Genomic DNA, 20,103 nt, shown 5'->3' on the forward strand with positions numbered 1-20,103 from the left:
AGCTTTCTCTCTTTCATTTTCATGTTTCCCGAAATACCATGACATTATTCTATCATGGTACGTCTTGTTCTTTTGCTAATGCTACTGCATCTGTTACTTCTGATTAAATCACAAATAAAAATCTGTGCTTGTAAAAAACTTTTAATAATTTAAAAGTGTTTAGAGTTTACAGTGTTGACATGCATTTTTGGAAGGTTTACTGAAGTCAGTTTTTCTTTTGTTTTGTTTTGTTTTATTTTAGATTTTTTTTCAGCTCATCCAATTGTCTTTTGTGATGTACCCAAGCAAGCTGGGTACGTCACAAGAACAAGATGTCCCTGCAGCTACCAGGGTCCTCAACACAGCACACACACGACTCAAATGTCACTCCATGGATCATAATGGTTTCATCATAAAAGTTGTATGCTTGCTCAAAGCAACAATTTTGATCCAACATAGTTCATAATATCTAAATGCGAGCCTCATAGGTGGATTTACAAATAACAAGAAATAATTGAAATTGGCTAAAATCAATAATGTAAAGCCAAGAGATAAGAGAACAGATTAGGGTACAGGTATAAGCAGTACTTGTGAACATTTTAGTGTGTCTAAATTGTCTAAAACGATCTTGCTCCACATCTTAGGTCAACAGATTAACTTTTTCTTCTGTGGCATTCACATATTGTGCAGCTTACTCAACTTCTTGCATGACAGATGCCTGATAAGATTCAAACATAATCTGGATGTAAGATTGGAGCAAAAGAAAGACTTCTTTCTTTTCCCCTCTCTCTGAAAGGTCTGTAATCTCATTGTTATTGTAAGTAGTAAGTCTTTGCACTGAATTTGAGAAGGGTGGTGCAGATTTGTTCCCTCAGCTGGCAGCCTGAGCTGACCTTTAATGTAGCTAGGAGACTCAACGCCCAAGACAGTCGTGTTTACTCATCATTGAGAACCATCTTACGCGTTCCTAGATTTGAAACTTGTTCTTGTGTGACAAAAGTAGAGAAAAAAAAAGATAAAATGACAAATAAAGAAACACTGTGTTGAAAACTCAGCATAGGTAAGCTGTAGAGCAAGAAGAAAAACAATTTTTTTAAGTGGAAAAACAATATGTTTGGATAAAAAGCAATCTGTGTTACCTCATACCCCCCTCATACGGCCCTGGCTACTCTGACAGAAGCTATGTTATAATCCAGTGGTTTCCTGTTTCACCATAAGGCGATATTACATCACAGTTTGAACATACATGAACAGATTATGATGTAAAATGCTAAACCAGATGCTTAAAATACACCCAAATTAATAATGTAGTGAGCATAATGGACTTATCTGCCATACAGTCCACAAAGCCCTGTGAGCAAAGTTGCATTATTAGTCCAATTCATAAGTATGTACTCTAAGCTTTGAAAGTCCTACTTTTCTCCTTTAACTCCTTAAAGGTTCATCAAAAAAATTTTTTAACTTGCAACATTTATTTGTTTGCATCACAGAGTTATTGATCAACCAGCAATGGAACCGACCCTCATAAAAAATGAGTTACAGTTCTGAATACTAGCTTCAGTCATGGTGTCATACTGTAACTCACTGTGTCATCATTTGATTCATACTCTGCAACCAGGCCTGCAATAATAATTTAGGTAGCTGATACACGACAATGTTTGATCAGTGTTTTGGACAGGATTGTGTTACACCTACAAAGATGACAAAACTTTGCTTTTAACGTCACAACACTTGCGACCGATCTGTCAAATCAATACACACTGTGTCCGATTGATTTTTCCTATTCCCCCTGAGAGTCTTTGGTGCATTCTGCTTTCTGACATTCACCTGCAAAGTTTTTCTTTCACTTAGTCAAAGTGACTTACAGCTGGCTCTACAAAGTACTGAAATAGAGGTCGTGAAAAGTTATACACTGACATTTTCTGTGATTTTGTCCTATTTGTTGTTTGCTTAACAATAAAAAGAAAATAAAACATTCGACATTGTAGGCGTGCTCTGTAAATTAAAAGGGTACCAGGTTGCAATGCAATAAAGAAAATGACATAATGTAGACAATGCCAAGAGGGAGTGGGGCGAATACGTTAAATCCCTTTAAAACTAGCCCAACAGTGGTAACCCCTTACATTTTTCACATTTGGAATCTCTCAAGGTAATTTATCAGAAATCAAAAGAAAATCTGTCCTTTTAAAACAATTTGGCAGAGTCCTCCTTTCACTGATAACATAAAACAGGCCATCTTTTTCAATCTGGACATACACTTTCAAGTTGATTTCTGTGCCTTCTTTCAAGTGTTATGTCAAAAGAAGCTTTTCGAGCCTTGAGAATACCATCCTTGTTACAAGGCAAGATATAATTGAATTTTGATGAAGAGGTGATTTTTTATTTTATTTTATTATTGCTGACCAGGGAAAAGTCAGTGATACATTCTGCTGCTGACAGCTGATTTACTGCAACTCTCTCTGCTGCCTTCATACTTGGCTGCTGTGCAATAAAATGCAGCTACATTTTGTAGCTGAGGGTCAGGGAAATGAAGGGAAATAAGTAACTTCGAAAAAGGACTGTGCTTCTCAGAATTTACAGTGGTGTTATTTGTCCCTTGGTCGACTCGAATTTGCCCCCGTCATCAGGTGGGCATTGCTACTCTCTTTTCTCTCTGTCCCATTTTTGATTCATCACTATTTCCTGCATGCATTCATCTATTAATGTGCTATACAGGCGGGGCTGGTGCCTACCTCCAGCTGTCATTGGGCGGGAGGCGGGCTGCACCCTGGACCGGCCACCAGTCCATGACAGGGAAACTCAGAGACACACAGGACAAAAAAAACCATGCTCACACACAAACACATACACACCGATAGCTAATAGCAATTTAGAGAAACCACATTAACAGTCATGTTTTTGGATGGCTGGCAGAAGATGGGGTACTTGGGAGTACATGCAAAATGGATTTTGACCCAGGACATTCTCGCTGCAACACAGCAGTACTGCCTTTTGCTTGATGGTGCTACTAGCTAATAATATTCCTTTTAACCTTCTCATACCATATTTATTATAAGCAAATCTAAAACATTTTTATGCTTTTCCATTCAAAGCATCAATACTTCAACTTCAATGCGACTATGGAAGCAGAATATGTGTTCTTAGGTTCAGTTTAACACCATGTGTACCTTTATGAACAGGTTGTAACATATTGAATTATATATTAAAAAATATATACCTGTATATTAAAAACATTTTTAGTTATGGTTGTAAAATGGTGAGTAAATCTATGTGCACATTACAAAGTATCAACAAGGAACATTGTAGGAAATCTCAAAGTGCTTTCAGATGCTGATTATCAAGACTGAGTGAACAGTCGGGTAGTCGCGTCATGCTGTGTGCCTCTTTTGTGATTAAAGTGATGATTACTTCTGTGGCCTGCAGTACAATGAGTGCTGCTTTTGTTTAAATGTTGAAAACTCTATTAGATGCATGAATTGACTGATAATCTTGTAATAGAAAAGGATTTTACTGGGGCACAATAAAACGGACCAAAAAACCTTTACTAAACCTACAGCAGTTAGAGTTGTGTGTCTGTGTATGTAGTGACAGGTGAACAATTTGTCATGCAGTTCACAACAACTGTGTAAGAAGCAAAGGGTAATCCATTGTTAAATGGATTGCCCTCTGCAGTTTGCCACAAGACATGCAAGGGACCTGAGAAGTATCTAGAAGAAGAGACGTAAATTTAACTTTTTGGTTTTTATGTAAGACAGTTTATGTGGAAGAAAAATGAGACTGCAAATCATGCTAATCCCACCAACCCCACTGTGAAAGATCATGGCTGCAGCATCATACTGTGGGCATGCTTCTTGAGAATGCAAAAAAGAATAATGCTATTTGAATAGACATAAATACTTCTTCAGTGCACTGAAGCACACATTTTTATTGATTGATTAATTTCACTGTTGTTTGGCAGCTATTTGTACAAGAGAAAACCTTTGATTCTGTTGGAAAAATTGTTGCGTCAGCAGCTTTTGTTTGATCCAATTTGGGTTAGGGATGGTGAAGCACAAATTCAATGTCATGAGAAGCAACAAATGAGATTGTGACAATGTCAAACCAAACTGGATTCTAAAAACTGATGCATACTTTTGACCAGAGAGTGACCATGTCAGAAAAATATTAGGAAACTAACTAAATTAACACCTACAATAAAGTGAGATACAAGAAAAACAAAATCTTATTGAGGGCAAAGCTTAACACTTTTTACAAATGAGCGTTCATAAAACCTGCTTTTAAACACAAACTTAAATTGAACTCACAATGTTTTTGTTTGTGGATGCTGGAGATTATTCTGAGGTAGTAATTTGCTTTCCCCTCAGAAATAATAGCTTTGTGTTGCTGGGAAAAACCCATAAGCAGGTTACAGAGACAGGGTTCGGTGATTAAGATGATACATGAAAACTAATCATTTGTCTGTAAACACATGCATCTAGATTAAATTGGGTTTTGATCAAGTTTAGAGATTTTGCACCTAGCGATGCACCATGCAATATAATACTTATGACGAACTGCAGGACAGCTGGACAGAGTCACACACTGAAAGACCCACAGCACATTTGAGCTGCTGACACAGTCAGCATGAGTAGTTGTTTATTTATCCACCAATTGTTGCCTTCGTAATGACATTTAAAGGAATGACTAACCAATCAGTGTCATTTCTCAGGAGCTTGTCAATAAAAAAACAAGGAAACCGTAAAAAGTTTGGACAGGAGATGATCTAGGGCAGACAGTTCGGTTGAAGTCAATGAAATACAATATAGTCAAATGATCAGCGCACAGGCATTTGCATTAAATGTTGGGCTGGACAGTGGACTGATAGTACAGTGCCAGCTTAATAACCATTGAGCTGATCAATTCAAACCTGTCATAACATTTTGGAGGTAATTACATAATCAAATGTTGCTGATGAAAGCTGCCTCTCACTGAAAAGCAGCCAGGATTTCTGCAGAAAGCCTGCAGCTTTACAGAGAAGTTTTACATCTTCAGAAATATTGTTTGAAAAGAAAACCGTAAAAGGAAAACTTGTGTAAATAAACATGAGAAAATAATTTCTCTTGCATGATTATGTTTGTTTTTAAACAAAGTATACAACTATAACTGCCAGTAATGTGTAACACTTTGCCAGAAATACCTTATTCAGTGTAATAATGTACAAATAATGTGCTACAATAATTTTAAATCCTAAAGCTTTTAATGTTAAATGTTATGGCTTCATCAAAATTCTAATAAGAAAAACTATTCTTTTATAACTGATGTTTAAAATCATAGTTTATTCATGAATATTCATTCTTTCATCATGTAAAGGTTATTTTAACCCATAAAAAACCCCTCACAATTTGTTTTACCAAGTTTATTGTTCAGCTCTCTTGCATTCTTTTTAAATTGAGGTCCTATAAACAGTGAGAATAATGCCAAAAAGAACTTATTTAGAATGTGACTTGCACAGAATCAATGTAAAGGCATAAAGAACCATTGCAGTAATATAGAGTGAATAAGCAAGGCAGTCTGTACCTAGAAGCAGTCTATACTTTGGCTTGACACAGAGAAGAAGAGACAGAGAGGGAAGTAAATCATCCGGAGGGAATATCCTCACCTTGGTGTTTACAGCTTGCCGGAAATTATCATTGTTGAGGCGCAGCTCAGGATTGTGCATGTATATACTGAACCGTACATGCAGGTCAACTCTCTCCTCTGAAGCGATATTCATGTGTACAAGCAAAGAAGCTCAAGACTGCAAAAAGCAGCAGCTGCTGGATTGTAAAAATCAGTGATGGTTGTCACAGTTGTTACAGTTTTCTAAGTTTAAACTGTATATCCGGAGGCGACAAAAAGGAAACCAATGGGGATGTTAATAGCGTCTCCACTAAAACAGCACACTTTAGTGTACTGGTCCATGCAGTCACATCTGGGCCACAAATTCACTGCAGGGCCAAAGACTGAAGCTTCAGAAATAATTCAAACTACGTTGAGTCACATAGTAAAACCTGACCTGGTTCTTATCAACACAGTAATAGTTTGATTTTCCTACTCATACTAAATTTGTCTGACATGATTGGAATGTTTGCAATTAGATAATAAAGTTCTAGTTAGCTATTGATTGATCTATCAATCAATAGATTGATAGATCTACAAATGCACATAATCTACAAAAAGTAGATTATGTGCATTTGTAGTTTTTTATTGTTTTCTTGTTAGTCTGGTTTCTTATGTTTCTCATCATAGATGTAATACTGACTGTTTTTATTTATAATTACACTGTAATTCACACAGTAACTTTGGGTCATTTTTCTTTTAGAGCTTGCCTGACATCTTTCCTCTGATATACTGTAGATAGACTCACAACAGATTAAGTTCTGGGTGTTTTTTTTTTGAGTGTGTCATATATTCAATTTTAGAGGAGAATTGGATGGTATGATAAATGGTGAAATGTTTGAGACAATGATTCAGTCACAGTACAGATTTAAATCTATGTAGATAATCCTGAAATTCATGATGTTTCCATGCAGTATGACTGAACTTGAGCAATTCAGCAAAGGAGAATAGTTAAAAGTCTCAAGGTGTTGCAAATTAAATAAATACAAATCAATTTCCTTCTCTCTCTGGAATGTGGGCCGCTTTGTGCTGATCCGTCACAAACAGTCTGAATAAAATGATTTAAGTTTTGTGATTTTAACATGAATAAATGCAGAACGTAATTGAAAAATTTTGCAGGACACTGACAGTACTTTGAAAATTATTACAATTTGCTGTGAATTAAAGACAGAGTAGCACATACACAGTCTGAACTAAAAATGCATACGTGATAGGAAGATAAATATAAAAAATTCAGTCAAGAATGATTGTAGTGGACAGCTCCTGGGATTGTTTGTTTGGGTGGTAAAATAGAATTGGAAAAACCAGAGGAAGGTTTGGGGGGAGAAACAACAGGGAGCGACAAGATGTGGCCACTTCAAGGTCATTTCGCCAAAGTCGTAAATATTGATTGCAGCTTCATTTAGGGGCCATGTGCAGAGAGGTACTGCTGTCAGCTTCACTCTCTTTGTAATTGTCTCTTTTTTTTTCTCATGAGATTTTGGAAATGGTTTAAATCTTCTGACAGGAATTCAGATTTTGATTTGTTTACGCAGTGAGCCTGTACAGTTAAACGTCATGGACTTGTGAAAATCATAATAAAAATTCAGCCTCACAAGAGAAACAGAAGTGGTTTTAATAAATTTCGGGGAAGTGATAATCATTCAATGTCAACAGAACAGTAAGAGAAGACTGGATGTTTACAGGAAGTTAAACTTAAAACATCTTTCGCACATCTCTGTATAGCAAAGGTGAGTCATCGCTGAACAGCTGGCAGCCACGTCAAGCCAGCTTCACAGCAGCATACTTGTGTGGTAGGAGGGAGGGGGTGTTTTACTGATTCAGCAGGAGGAAAACTAAACTACATCACATCAGTAAATTGCACAGCAATGAAATTTGTAGAGCCCTGACTCTGCTTTGCCCTGGCCCCACCATCTACATTACAACACCACATCAGAGAAAAACCACACAAAAGGGGGTGGTAAACAACATAATTTGTCAGTAATAAAATGTATACTTTCACCTTTTGTGGGCCAAAGGTGGACACTCTGACTGATGACAAATGGAAGGAAAAAATCAATAGCGTAACAGAGGCAATACTTTATGGATAAAAAGAGCAGCTCTAATGCATCTTGGTATTGATTTTACACATTGGGTAAGTTCAACTGTAGGTATGCACTCTGATTCTTTCAAATGCTTGTGCCTTTAGGTGTCTGAATGGGTCAAAATGTCGAGACAATCCTCATTTAACTCATTTAGGTTCTTTGACCAACCAAATAGAAAGGTGCACCAACCTAAGGGAAGGAGATACAGTGCCTTTCAAAATAATAAATATCTTTTAAACCTTTTCAGATTTTGTGACATAACCATCTAAAAATTTTATATATTTCTTTTGAGAAAATCTGAAAAATAAGGTGGTTTGCAGATACCTATTCTCCAAATAAAGGTTAAAATCCAGTGGAATAAACTGTTTTCAAATGTTAAATCATAAATAGAGAATCTTATTTAGTCTTATAATAAATCAATCTCGTCTATGATGGCCTCAGGTTTGTTGGAGAACATCTTTCAACAAACAGCATCATGACGAGAAGGAACACAGCAGACAACTCAGAGATAAACCAGTGGAGAACTTTGAGGCAGAAAAGCATGAAAATCACACAGGCCACTCATTGTTCGACCCACCATCTGCAAATGGAATGACTTTGGCTGAACTACCAGCCCACCAACACATGGCATTTCACCAAAACAAAGAAAGGGGGTCGTTATGAAGCTGCCAAGAATCCCTATGGTAACTCTGAAGGGACCACAGGGATTCATGGCTCAGGTGGTGAGAATCCAATAACAAGACAAGGACTAATCAAGCACTCCAGAAATTTGGCCCTTGTTGTGAAGATTGTGGAAATGATGAAGGAAAGTCAAAATAATTCCCCTACGCGGTTCTTTTTTTGTTGTTGTTGTCGTTTGTTTTTGGCCTATTTGCCTTGTGTGTGGCAGAAAACTAACATCCTAAACGTTCTGGCCCCTGTCAGAAATGGTAGTGAAAGTATCATGCTTTGGGGAAGTTTCTAATCTAAGGAAGCTGGTCAGAGTTAATGAGAAGATGCACAGAAGCAAACTGGAATGTTAGAAACCTAAATTTAACTGAAACGTTCCTTGGACTAAGATTAAACATTTCTGAATATAATACTGGTGCCACAGCCGGTGGGTAAATATCAAAAAAGATTTGCAGCCGTAATTACAACAAAACTTTGTTCTACAAATCTATTAAATTAGGAGGCTGCATGCACTTGCACTTCATATTTCTAAGATTTTTTTGTAAAAACATTTTGAAAAAGCTTGCTATCATTGTCTTTCCTCCTTACAATTGTTAATTTATGTTGCTCTATCGCAACAAAATCTAATCAAACAGAATAATATTTGTGGTTATAATGTGACAAAATGTGAAAAGTTACATGGGTAGACTCTGTGCTAACAACAAACTGAATGGGGGTTTAGAGTTATGCATGTTAAATTGATTTGTTGCAACTGGAACAAGTAGAGTCAAAACATGTCTAAGCAAAGTCATCGCTATTGATTCTGACTTTGATGACAGATCAAGTTAAATTAATACTAAAAGGAAAATATATCACACAGTGAGATATTTTTAGTCCGCACATGCTAGATTTGGCTCAGTAAAATTGCTAAAGTGACATTTTAGAGTCGGCTGAAGGTCACAGATTAACTTTTACTGCACATTTTCCCCTACCTCTCTTCTATTCATAACTCTGTGGAAATACTGTCAGTTTCTCAACCAGGACGCTTGAGTAGAGGCAGTAAATAAAATCAGTCATACTATAACAGATTTATTCCAAAGATAGTCAGAGTGTTGGCAAGTTGGCATCTCAGTGAAGAGCAGAGGAAGAAAAGCTACTTAAGGCCTAGAAATGTTTTTTTTTAAGAGACAGAGCAGGGAAGATGGGTGAGTACGGAAAAAAATGTGAAGACAGACCGAGAACATGAGTAAGACAAGCGGTTTAAAAACATTAACGGACCCTTCTCAAGACAAGCAATGAACTGGTTAAGAGTGGTGAGAAAACCTGGGCAAATAATTGGTTTGAGAAGTCCAAGTAGAGCAATCTACACACACTCACACGCACACCCACACGCACACGCACACGCACACACGCACACGCATTCACACACACATTTCTTAGTTCAGTAGATCATTACAGGTTGAACATTCACAGTCCTCCTGGTGGTCTTAGACATTTTGAATGAACAGCTAGATCTGAGGCTTTGATGGGGTTTTCGTGTGTGGAGAGTTTTACACCTTGACAGATATTTTCGCTTCATGAAGTCTCATCATGGCTCCATGGTTGCGTCAATGAGACAGAATGAAAAGTAAAATATTATATTTAATTGTGGCGACATATGCCACCTCATTACAAACCACATTATTGGGATTCACTTGAGTACCTTTCTTGTCTGTCAATTACATCTAAAAACACACAAGGTTGACATGACATGCCACCCAGAGTGCTGGGGGAACTTATAAATACTTGTACAAAAGCCAAAAACTTTCAGGAAGCAATCTGTCATTTTCACTCTGAAATTTTTGGATTGATAGGCTGGTAAATGAGACTTTTAACACTTGTTGAACACAGCTTGAGATTTACAAATGACTTATTGTAGTCACAAAAACAATACTAAAAGAAAGTTGTTGTTTTTTTTGTTTTCTTTTTGCCTGAGAGCCATCTTAGACTGAATGTGAAATGCACCATGTACACATTGGTACAACCTGGACACAATTGCTTTACACTGATGGCATATTGTTTAAAAATGGCAAGTGTATAATAAATGTTTTTAGACAACAAAATATTAGTGAGGAAAAGATCTATCTTTGTTTTGACTCTTATTTTTACTCTTAGGTACACGAAAAAAGTCAAAGCGTTTTAGTAGAACAATTTTCTAAGGGTTCAATTCAATTCAATTCAATCCAATTCAATTCAGTTCAACTCAATTTAACTTAATTTAATTCATTTATAAAACCAGGATTTACAACAGACGTTTCAAACACTAGAAAAAAAACTAAAATTCATATGTAGAAATATCAAGTCAATTAATTTCAGTCATCCAGACTGATTGAAACTCATTTGCATTCCCATTTGATCCAAGAAGGAGGAGGCTGAGACTGCTATCCAGGCATGAACCATACCTGCTTAAAACTTCCTTCCAACAATTTTGTTTTTATTTATTTATTTGGTTTTTTTGCCGCTCTTTTGCAAAGGTCATTTTGTATGCTGCATGGGTAGTAGTTGTGCTGTCAACTGAATCTCCAACATGAGCTGTGGCCCTGCACTCTTCCAGTTATTGTGAACCTTTTGGCTGCTTCACTGATTAATGCCTTTCTTGTCAGGCCTGTCAGTTCAGGTGGGCGCTTATGTGTTGGTGGGTTTGCAGCTGTGCAGCAGTCTTTCCATTTGCAGATGATAGATTGAATAGTTCCTCGAATGAGTGTTAGCTCTGCTTTAAACTTCTTCAAAAAGTTATCTCTAACTTTTCCGCTGTGTTTACTGATCTACATGATGCAGTCTGTTGATCGAAGTTCTCTACCAGACCACTGCGACTTTTACAGCACGAGTGTTTATTCTGAGAAATAATTGCACAGAGATGGACTTTATATAATAATTTTGCTTGATATGAAAACATTTTGTTACAGTAAATTTTATTTAAGGGTCCTAAGATATAGAGGGGGCTGAAAAAACAAGTGCCATGATTCAAATTTTAACTTAGAACAAAAAAGTCAATGTGCGCTCTTTCTTCCACTTCACAATTATGTTCTAGTTGTGAAATGCAATTACAGCACTGTGTCTTATTGAAAATCTCAATAAAAACAATAAAGTCTGTGTGTCAATGCACATGAAAAAAGTGAAAGGTGAGCATGGATATTTTTGCAAAAGCCCATTTGTGTTAATTACAAAGACAAGAAAAAGACTCCTATTCACTAATTTTACTGAAAAATTATGGATAATTGCAAAAAATCACTATTGTATTCCACAGTAAATTATTACATATTTAGATTAATTATAGAAAACAAGTGGAAAGAATTACAAACTAAAGAAAAGTCCAAACAGTATCAGATATTAAGAAAAGGAATATAAATCGCTACCATTGCTCACTGTACATAAAGCCTCCACAAAAGAGTCAGTCTGAGCAGTCTGAGCTTGAGAGAGACAGAGTGACCTTGACAAAGCAGAAATGTTTCTATAAAAAGACAAAGTTTATTCATGTAGAAATGAATATGCCCATGTCAGCAACACTGCTGCCTACTATTCTTAAGTTCAGTATGATTCAGAGCCAGATTTCAAGACAGCAACGTCTTATGATGGAGGCTGTTCATATTTTCAGGGAGCTCCAACTCTCTGTGGCTGTCCCTTCGTCTCTCTGACTGAGCATGTGCAGAGAGGCACTGCAGTGCTGCACTGCGAGAAGAGACAGACAGAGGAGAGGCGAGTTCCCATTGCTGTCCCATGTGTGCAAAAGAATTTAGAGAATAAAGGAATATTTTTGTGGGTAGCCCACTGCTGCAGGCCTCCATGGTGAGGAATCCGTTAAGCATGAAAGGGTTTGCATCAATGTTAGCAACCCACAAGACAGTGAATCCCTTTTCACGGCACGTATTCTAATTTACCACTGCATGGGAACATGTGTTGTTTGGGTGGTTCTCTTGCCAAATGGATATTCTTAGAGTGTTTAGTATAATTAGGCAGTTCAGGTGAAATGATTTCCACCCTTCTTTAGTGTTAAGTTTCTACTCTTACAAATACCTCAACAAGCTCCTTAATCAAGACACACAACCAATCGATTTTGTTTATTCCCCATGTAAAACCCTATTCTGCAACATTCCTTCTTTAATTGCTTTTCTGTCTAATCTCATTTAGAGCTGATTGTTGCCTCAGTTTTACAGATAATCTACTTACTTAAATAAAAAAAGGTAGCAAAAACAACTTCCAGATGATTGATCAAAACTAATTCCTGAAATTGTTGAAAAGATGGTTACACTTTAAAAAAAAATAAAAATTTCTAAAAGCAAGGTCATCATCAATAACGGAAAAAAGCATGGAAAACATGTTTTGCTGTACTTATGGCCAAAAATCTAATAAGCAGATTAGAATAAATGATTCTTTGACATCATAAGTGAATTATTCACATGTCACAGATTATTATTATTGTATCTGTCTGTTGCAAAATATGTGAGTTGTATCTCCTGTGTCCTCTTGCTTTGATGCAGTATCTATGCTCAATTATTAGATTGTTTGTTGCAGGCATGATCTCTCCCTGCCTGCTGAGGCATCATCAGAACAGGTGGAATGTAAACGGCACAGCATGTGCACCTCACAGTCATGACGCACGCTGATATTTCTAAAAAAGCTGTCATCCATTTTGTGGGCAATGATGACGATAGTGGCGAAAGAAGGTGTGGTGGAGGGGTGAGGGGGGGTTAGATCTGTTGGTCGAAAGGGCCATCAAGTGGCCAAAAGCTGAAGTGCAGCCCTTCAGAGCAGAGCTGGAGCGGATAGTACAGTAGTAGTAGTAGTAGTAGAGGATCTGTTGTAATGAAGCCAGCAGACCGGAGAAACACTGCTTTCTCTTGCACCGAGAACGGTAACGCTTCACCAGGCCCTTTGAAGTGGACTCGAGGTGTCATTTTCTGCCCAATGATTCTCCAAGGAGTACAATTCCCAGTCTTCAAGAATATATATCTTGTAATTGGATCCATTTTATTACCTTTTTCTTGTATAGACACCAACTAATGCTGTGTCACTAATGTCCCGGTGTAACTGCTCTACCAGAAAAAGAGCAAATGTAAGTGACACCACAGTCATCATGTTTCATAAGGATATCTTTTACAGACTCCTCAGTAGTTCTGCTGTAATGCCATCCTGTGTCCTTTTGAAAGTGAAGAACTCTTGAGTTCTGCAAGCACAGGTAAACACTACAGGTGCCCCGGCGGGGCCAGACTCAGGTCAAGGTAACTCATGAATAAAATCAGCAGTATGTGAGAGGTTTAATGCCACACCTCTTAGGTACCTTGACCCAGTTAATGAGTAAGTTTAAAGGTGGATTGGCAGAGCCTAAAAATAACAATGTGTTTACTGCTGATCACTACGCTGCCTAACATGTTGTTAGAATTTGTGAGAATAAGTGAACATGTTCTTCCCCTCCAATCTAAGAGGCAGCTGTTAATGAGCAAGCCTTTAATTCATAAATTGGCCATGTAATCAGTTACGTCTCAACATGAAAAGATGAAACATATGCAAAGCAACTGCGATTCAGGCTAAAAATAGTGTGTTTGTCCTGCAGTACTTTAGTAGATCTTTTTTTTTTTTCTTAGATGCTTAGTTAAGTCACAAAGTCTGCTTTTCTCCTCCAACACACCGCTCGGCTTTGTTTGTGATGACTTTGCTGATGTAAATCCCTGGTGTTCTGGCACAGATAATGGAGGCGGATATTTGCTTCATACTTCCAAACATTTGTGAAAATCTGTAATTAAATTTCTGTCTTCCAATTTCTGTTTTGCTTGTTTAATGATCAGCTGATTGAGTTTTAGTTGTTTTGATTATGCTGTCCTTGACATAGTGCTGTGTTGACATAAAATGTGGTGCACAGTCATATAATTGATTGTCAGATTTTCATTTGCAACTATTTTTTTAATCACTTTTTTACATATTCATTCAATAGGACTGGCACGTCCCTATGGTGTAAACAGAGTTAGTAGTGACAATGCTTTACTGTGTATAAAATATTCTAGGTTTATGTTTGTGTCTAGTTTGGAGCTTATTAATATTTTTAAAAATCTACAGGTTAGGGCAGCTGTGGCTACTATCCAGTAACATCAACGTGTGAATGGATGAATGACTGAATATAGTGTGAAACACTTTAGAGTTTAATTTAATTTAATTTAATATATTATATATTTCAGAGTGTATCTTCTTTTAACAGTAGAAAAACTCAGTTTCTACTATTTCTATTAAATTTATAAGTTACTTAGAAAATGAATTCAGATATAGTCAATTCAAAGACTATTTTTAATTGGAATCTACAAAAATTATGCAATTCATTTTTAAGAACATTGGCATTTGGTCTTAGTTCATCTTTCGTCATTCAAAATGACAAACTATTAATCTTAAGGTCTAGTGTAAAAAAATTGTACTGATTATTTTTTCCTGGAGATACTGTAGATTGCACTTACGTTTCAATGGTTGTAGTATAGACATATGACAGTTCTTGCTAAATATTTGGGTTTTGAAGATGTCAACAGATAATCAAACTGCAGGTCATTCAAAATGTAAATCAGTGTCCCTGCCAGAATCCTGATTGGTAGCAGGGAAATATCTCACCAGTCCACAAATCGTCACTCTGGTTCTCTGCTTGTCGGATTTGAAAACTATATTATTGATCTGCAAGACACTAAATGGTCTCGGCCTAAATTACGATCTAAATACATCTCGAGTTATTTTTGCTTTTTTTCCAGGTCATCAAATACCTATCATCTCGTGTCCTGACTCTCCAGCACCAAACTATACAGGAAGAGGGAATGTTGACCAAACTAAAATCTTTATTGTTCAATCCAAAAGTTGTACAAACGCAAATACTTAATTTAGCAGGTTCATTTGCAATTCTAAGGCAACAATACAATTTTCTATTGTAGTTTACTTCTTTTCTTGTTAAGCACCTATTATTTATGGAAGCCTTCTTACATCTTTTTTCTGATTTTTGCATTTTTTCCCTTACTTGCTTTTTTTTTTTGTGTGTTTTTTTTTTGTTTTATCTTTTGTGGCTTACTGAAGGACTTTTTTCTTTTGCATTGTGTACAGACACACCAGCACGAAAGCAATACTCTTTTTTATTGTGGTTTCTTGCGGTATAATAAATCTAATAATTACCTTTCCTGACCAATTTTGTTCATTGTGCATCACCGTTTGACGTTGCTATACTGAAACGTATTACCTAGTAGCGTATTCACAGCCGCGCGAGGGCAGCAAAGATTATGACGCACTATAATAACAGAAGCGCGTGCTTATACGCTCGGGTCTGCCAGAGCTGCTCTCCCTATATATATTTTTTTCCTTTGACAGTTCCTCAAACTGAAGATGTGTTTGTTTGTTACCGTGTCACCCAAGCGGTTTAGCTTCGCGTCTACAATTTTTTCAAGTGTTTTCTAGCATGTCCGATATACTTTTTGGTTATTTTACATAATTTTTATATGTGATATTAATGTGGAATTATTGGTGGCTACATCAAAAGAATTAGGTAACAACTGAGGTTCTTTGTGGGAGATTCACCATCTCTTGGTGAATGGGAGTGTCTGCCTGCCTCCTTCCTAACCTCACCCGCTGAAGTTAAAGCTGAGAGGAGGCAGTCGCTCCAAGCGTGGACAGTCGACAGACCGACGTCATGCTGCTGCAGCCCAACAGGAGTCCTCTCCTGCTCACCGTCACCTGCATGTGTTTCTCGGGAGCTTTGCTTTGGTCTTACCAGGAAGAGGATGCCAGTGAGGGGTAACTGTTTTCATTATCAGTTTTAAACTAACAAAGAAAATATATACATATATATTCAACTCGGTTCAAAATTTTATATACATTTATATGTTTTCTTTTCCAGGGAAAAATGCTCTGAGAATAACATTTCAACTACAAAGTATCCCTGCGTGAAGTCGACCGGAGAAGTTACGACATGTTACAGGTACCCGAAGTTAAACGTATGCAGTAAAAGTAGGAGGCAGGAAAACTGCAGGGTTGCAAGATGTTAATCTTAAATCTGTTGTAGTAAATCAAATTACCAATTAGCTTGGTTGTTAAAATGAAATAGCATTCTAAGTCTGAAATATCAAAATTTTATATCTGACTCAAGAAACAATAAAGGGAAATATCGACAAAAAACAATTAGAGAACAGTATGGTTTTTTTTAAATTGTTTCTAGAGAACAGATTTCTCCTGAATTGCATTAGCACAATTCATTAAACCTACATGCTTTGTAGATTTACTTATTATTTGGAGCTGTATTTACATATGAAAATAGATGATACCTCCACTAGAAACCTTGTTATCATTATTCTGTGCCATGACACTGGAGAGTTTCTAAACAATATGGATTAATCTCCTGTCTGAGGCTACAGGTCAATTTGTTAGTAGCTAATCTCTCCTTTGTGCTCAGCCTTCCAGGCATAATGAAAACTTACTGCTAATTTTATAAAGTTATTGTTTGTAAGAAACACTTGGAACTCCACTGACCTCATGGAAAAGTTTATGGTTTAAAATTACTCCCATGTGACAAACAGTATGGATTTTGTATAAAGTAACACAATTAAACAAGCATGTTGCTACTCCTGTTTGGAAATGAACTGTCCAGAAAGATGGATCATTTAACTAAAACAAAAACTGCAGAAGCGCTACTGTAACCTCTCCAAACCACTTCTTAACATTAGCCTTGATTACAAACTTTAAAGGGTGCTTTAACCTTGTTTGGGGTGACTGATGTCTCAAATGGAATGGGATACGCTATTTACAGACTCGTGATTTATATTAAAGGCAAGTGTGTTTTTGCTTCAGAAACACAATCATAAAACTTTGTTAGGGAGCAAATTTCAAACATGTCTCAAAGATCTTGATTTACAACAAATCAATGTTCTCAAGACCCATTTAAGGAAAGATTAGTTAAGCTAAAAATCCGACAGATTATTGGGTATCTCATGAAAGAAACTGACTTTTTAAGGTTTTGCTTTGCATTGCTTGACCAACCTCTGTCATTGGTTAAGTGACATGCTGTTTGATCTTCTCATCTTAAACACACTCTTGACATAATGATGTTGGTTTATGGTTATTGGCTGCAGCCACAAATTGTTTCCTACATTTATTTATTTAAAGAAGACAAATTGCTTCAGCTAAAAGCCATGATAATGTCTCTCAGAGTGCATTTCAGGTCACCTGCACAGTGTGAGCTGAAGACTAACCCAGCAATCCCTTGCAACATCAGTTAAACGAGTCTCATACATGGCTCCAAAAACTATAAAGCGTGCCTTGAATTTGATTACATCAATGTGGAAATTCTATACTGTGTGTTTCTGTACCAGAGCTAATGTGACTTGCCGCAACATGATTTAAGCTGGCAAACCTATGATGCTTAAAAAATATATACTTATGGTATTCATTAGCTTGGGAATATATAATTGCATAAAACCTATCAAAGACCTACTTCTGATTAAAGTTACACACAGATATATAACCAGAAATGTTCCCATTTTGGTACATTACAACCATAAATGCCAGTGTTGGTGTATTTTATACACCAAGCCAAATGGCCAAAAATTGGTTCATGGTTTTACACTTTTAACCAAATAAAGTAACAAATGCTCAGAGCATTTGTTACTTTATTTCAAAAACAAAAGCTTTGGACACACCTGAATGAAATCCAGTGCAACCAATCATCTTCAGAAGTCACCTAATTAGTAAACAGTGTGCACCTGATAATGTAGAAATCCAACTGTTCTGTGAAGGGCTAAGACATTTATTAGAAAGCATTACTGGGTATTTCACAACTTCTCACCAAACAAAGTATGACCATCCAACTTAGCTAACCGGCTAAGTACAGTCCAAAAAACGTGGATTTTTGCACCAAAAGATGCTTCTTTGTAGTATTGATTCAGAAAAGCTGCATATAGGAATGCTACACTTTTATACACTCATTTACTGTAGTCTGTCAAAAAATTACACAAAAGAAATGCATCAGAGTTTACAGTTATAATGTGGCAACATTTGAATAAATGCAAGGGACATGAATACTTCTGCAAGATATTGTTTATTGCAGACCTTTTTTCGGAGGAGGAAGGCAGAGATGTTTGTCATTGTTTTTCGTCACTCAGCAGTTCAAGGTTAAGAAACTGAATTTATTTGATTTTCTTTGCATTTTCATTTCTTTGATAAATCTGGTTTAGAAGTCGTAAATAGACAGCACAAAAGACACATACTGTGGTATGTGTTATGCAACCATGAGCAGAGCTTAAGGTTTCATTCTGGAGCTATTTATCATGTTGTGAAAGGAAGCAGAGGAGACAACAGAGACTGGTGCCAACTCAGGCCTTCTCTTTTTGATTCTTTCACTTATTTCACATAGAGATTGTTTTGTTTGGTTTCTTTGTTTTAAATGCTTAATGTGCCAGTATTGAGCATTTTCAGCCTGCAGACTCTGTCCCTGTGTTCACAGCTCTAAAGATCACAGAGGTAAATGTGCTTGGCTCAAAAGTGAAACGTAAAAAAAGGAAGAGGAAACTTGTAGGTTTTCTGTTCCAAACCTACTTAAATCACAAATTCCTGTGATTGCAACATTATACTCTGCTTAAAACCAGTGACGGGTTTGATTAAGATGATAAGCTGTGAGCTGCTTGTCCCACTTTGGCAATGCTTTCTGAGCTGAGGTCTGCTGCGTTTTCGCAATGAATTGCCCGGAGATCAGTTATGATCATTATTTCCAGGAGTGTGGCTTATCTGCATAAAGATTTTTGTTTCTGTTCTTTTCTTTGTCGGTCTGCTGGTAATCGCTTGCTATGTTAATGATATATTTTTTTCTCATAATGTATTTTTCCAAAACCGCAATCCCTGCTCCGTGAACCCGTAACATTCTAGGTCCAGAGAACCTTTTCATAACAAAAAGCAGGATTAAAGGAATTACTGAGTAGGATAGATGACTGTGGTAAGAGTAACACTTGATCTGAATTCAGGTTTCAAATTTGCTGGCCTTCAAATTCACCTTAGTATTTATCCAGTTAGCTAAATAAAAGCATTTTCCGAAATACACCTCAAAGAATTGTTGATAAAAAGCAGCGAGTCTTTGCAGTTTTATTGCACCTTTTTAGGCTGGTTCCCAAGCCTCTGACAATCCAAGATGAGAACCAGATCCAGTGTGTTAACTGTCTTCAGGATGGAGGGACATTAATAATCTTTGTTTATATTTATATTTCTCCTGCGACAAGAATGTATGAAACAATGATTTCACTGACTTGATTTATTATGTATACACTGTCAGCTTTAACCATCTTGGAAGAAAAACAAAACAGAACACAGTCAAAGTCAAACTTTTCTGTGTGTACTTCAGTGACAATTGCATTAAAGTTGTGAGTGGCATGTGTAATTCTTAAATTGATACTTTTTTAATTGCTACTACATATTTTTATACTGATTTGGTGTCTTTCTCATAGCAACAACTATTAGGAAACTCGACTTTAAGGTGTAAGAAGTTGTGACAACCTTTTATTGGACAAGTTCCACATTGAAACATTATAGTAGGCTAATGCATACACTCTTGTTCCTTTCCATTTCATTTTAATGCAAAGAACAGCAGTAACAGTTCTTTGTCAGTGTTTGCTTTTAATCTAATTGCTGCTTTTCAGTTAACTTGCTGTAGTTTAGAAATGTGTTAAAGAAATGTAGTTGTTGATTTAAACAGAGAGAGTGCCATAAAGTTCCAGTAGAG

General features: G+C 36.6%; 1 protein-coding gene across 2 annotated transcripts in view; it reads left to right on the forward strand.

The window, feature by feature from the left end:
- Positions 1 to 15,959: 15,959 nt before the first annotated feature.
- Positions 15,960 to 20,103, forward strand: part of ccbe1 (collagen and calcium binding EGF domains 1) — a 40,489-nt gene continuing 36,345 nt past the window's right edge. The window contains exons 1-2 of one of the 2 annotated variants that reach the window (XM_044096445.1): positions 15,960 to 16,136; positions 16,240 to 16,320. In XM_044096445.1, coding sequence (XP_043952380.1) covers positions 16,033 to 16,136; positions 16,240 to 16,320 — 185 coding nt within the window. In that variant the 5' untranslated portion in view covers positions 15,960 to 16,032. The remainder of the gene's footprint in view (positions 16,137 to 16,239; positions 16,321 to 20,103) is intronic. The other variant, XM_044096444.1, reaches the window with a different exon arrangement.

Source organism: Gambusia affinis, linkage group LG17, assembly GCF_019740435.1.
Source record: "Gambusia affinis linkage group LG17, SWU_Gaff_1.0, whole genome shotgun sequence".
Classification (NCBI taxonomy): Eukaryota; Metazoa; Chordata; class Actinopteri; order Cyprinodontiformes; family Poeciliidae; genus Gambusia; species Gambusia affinis.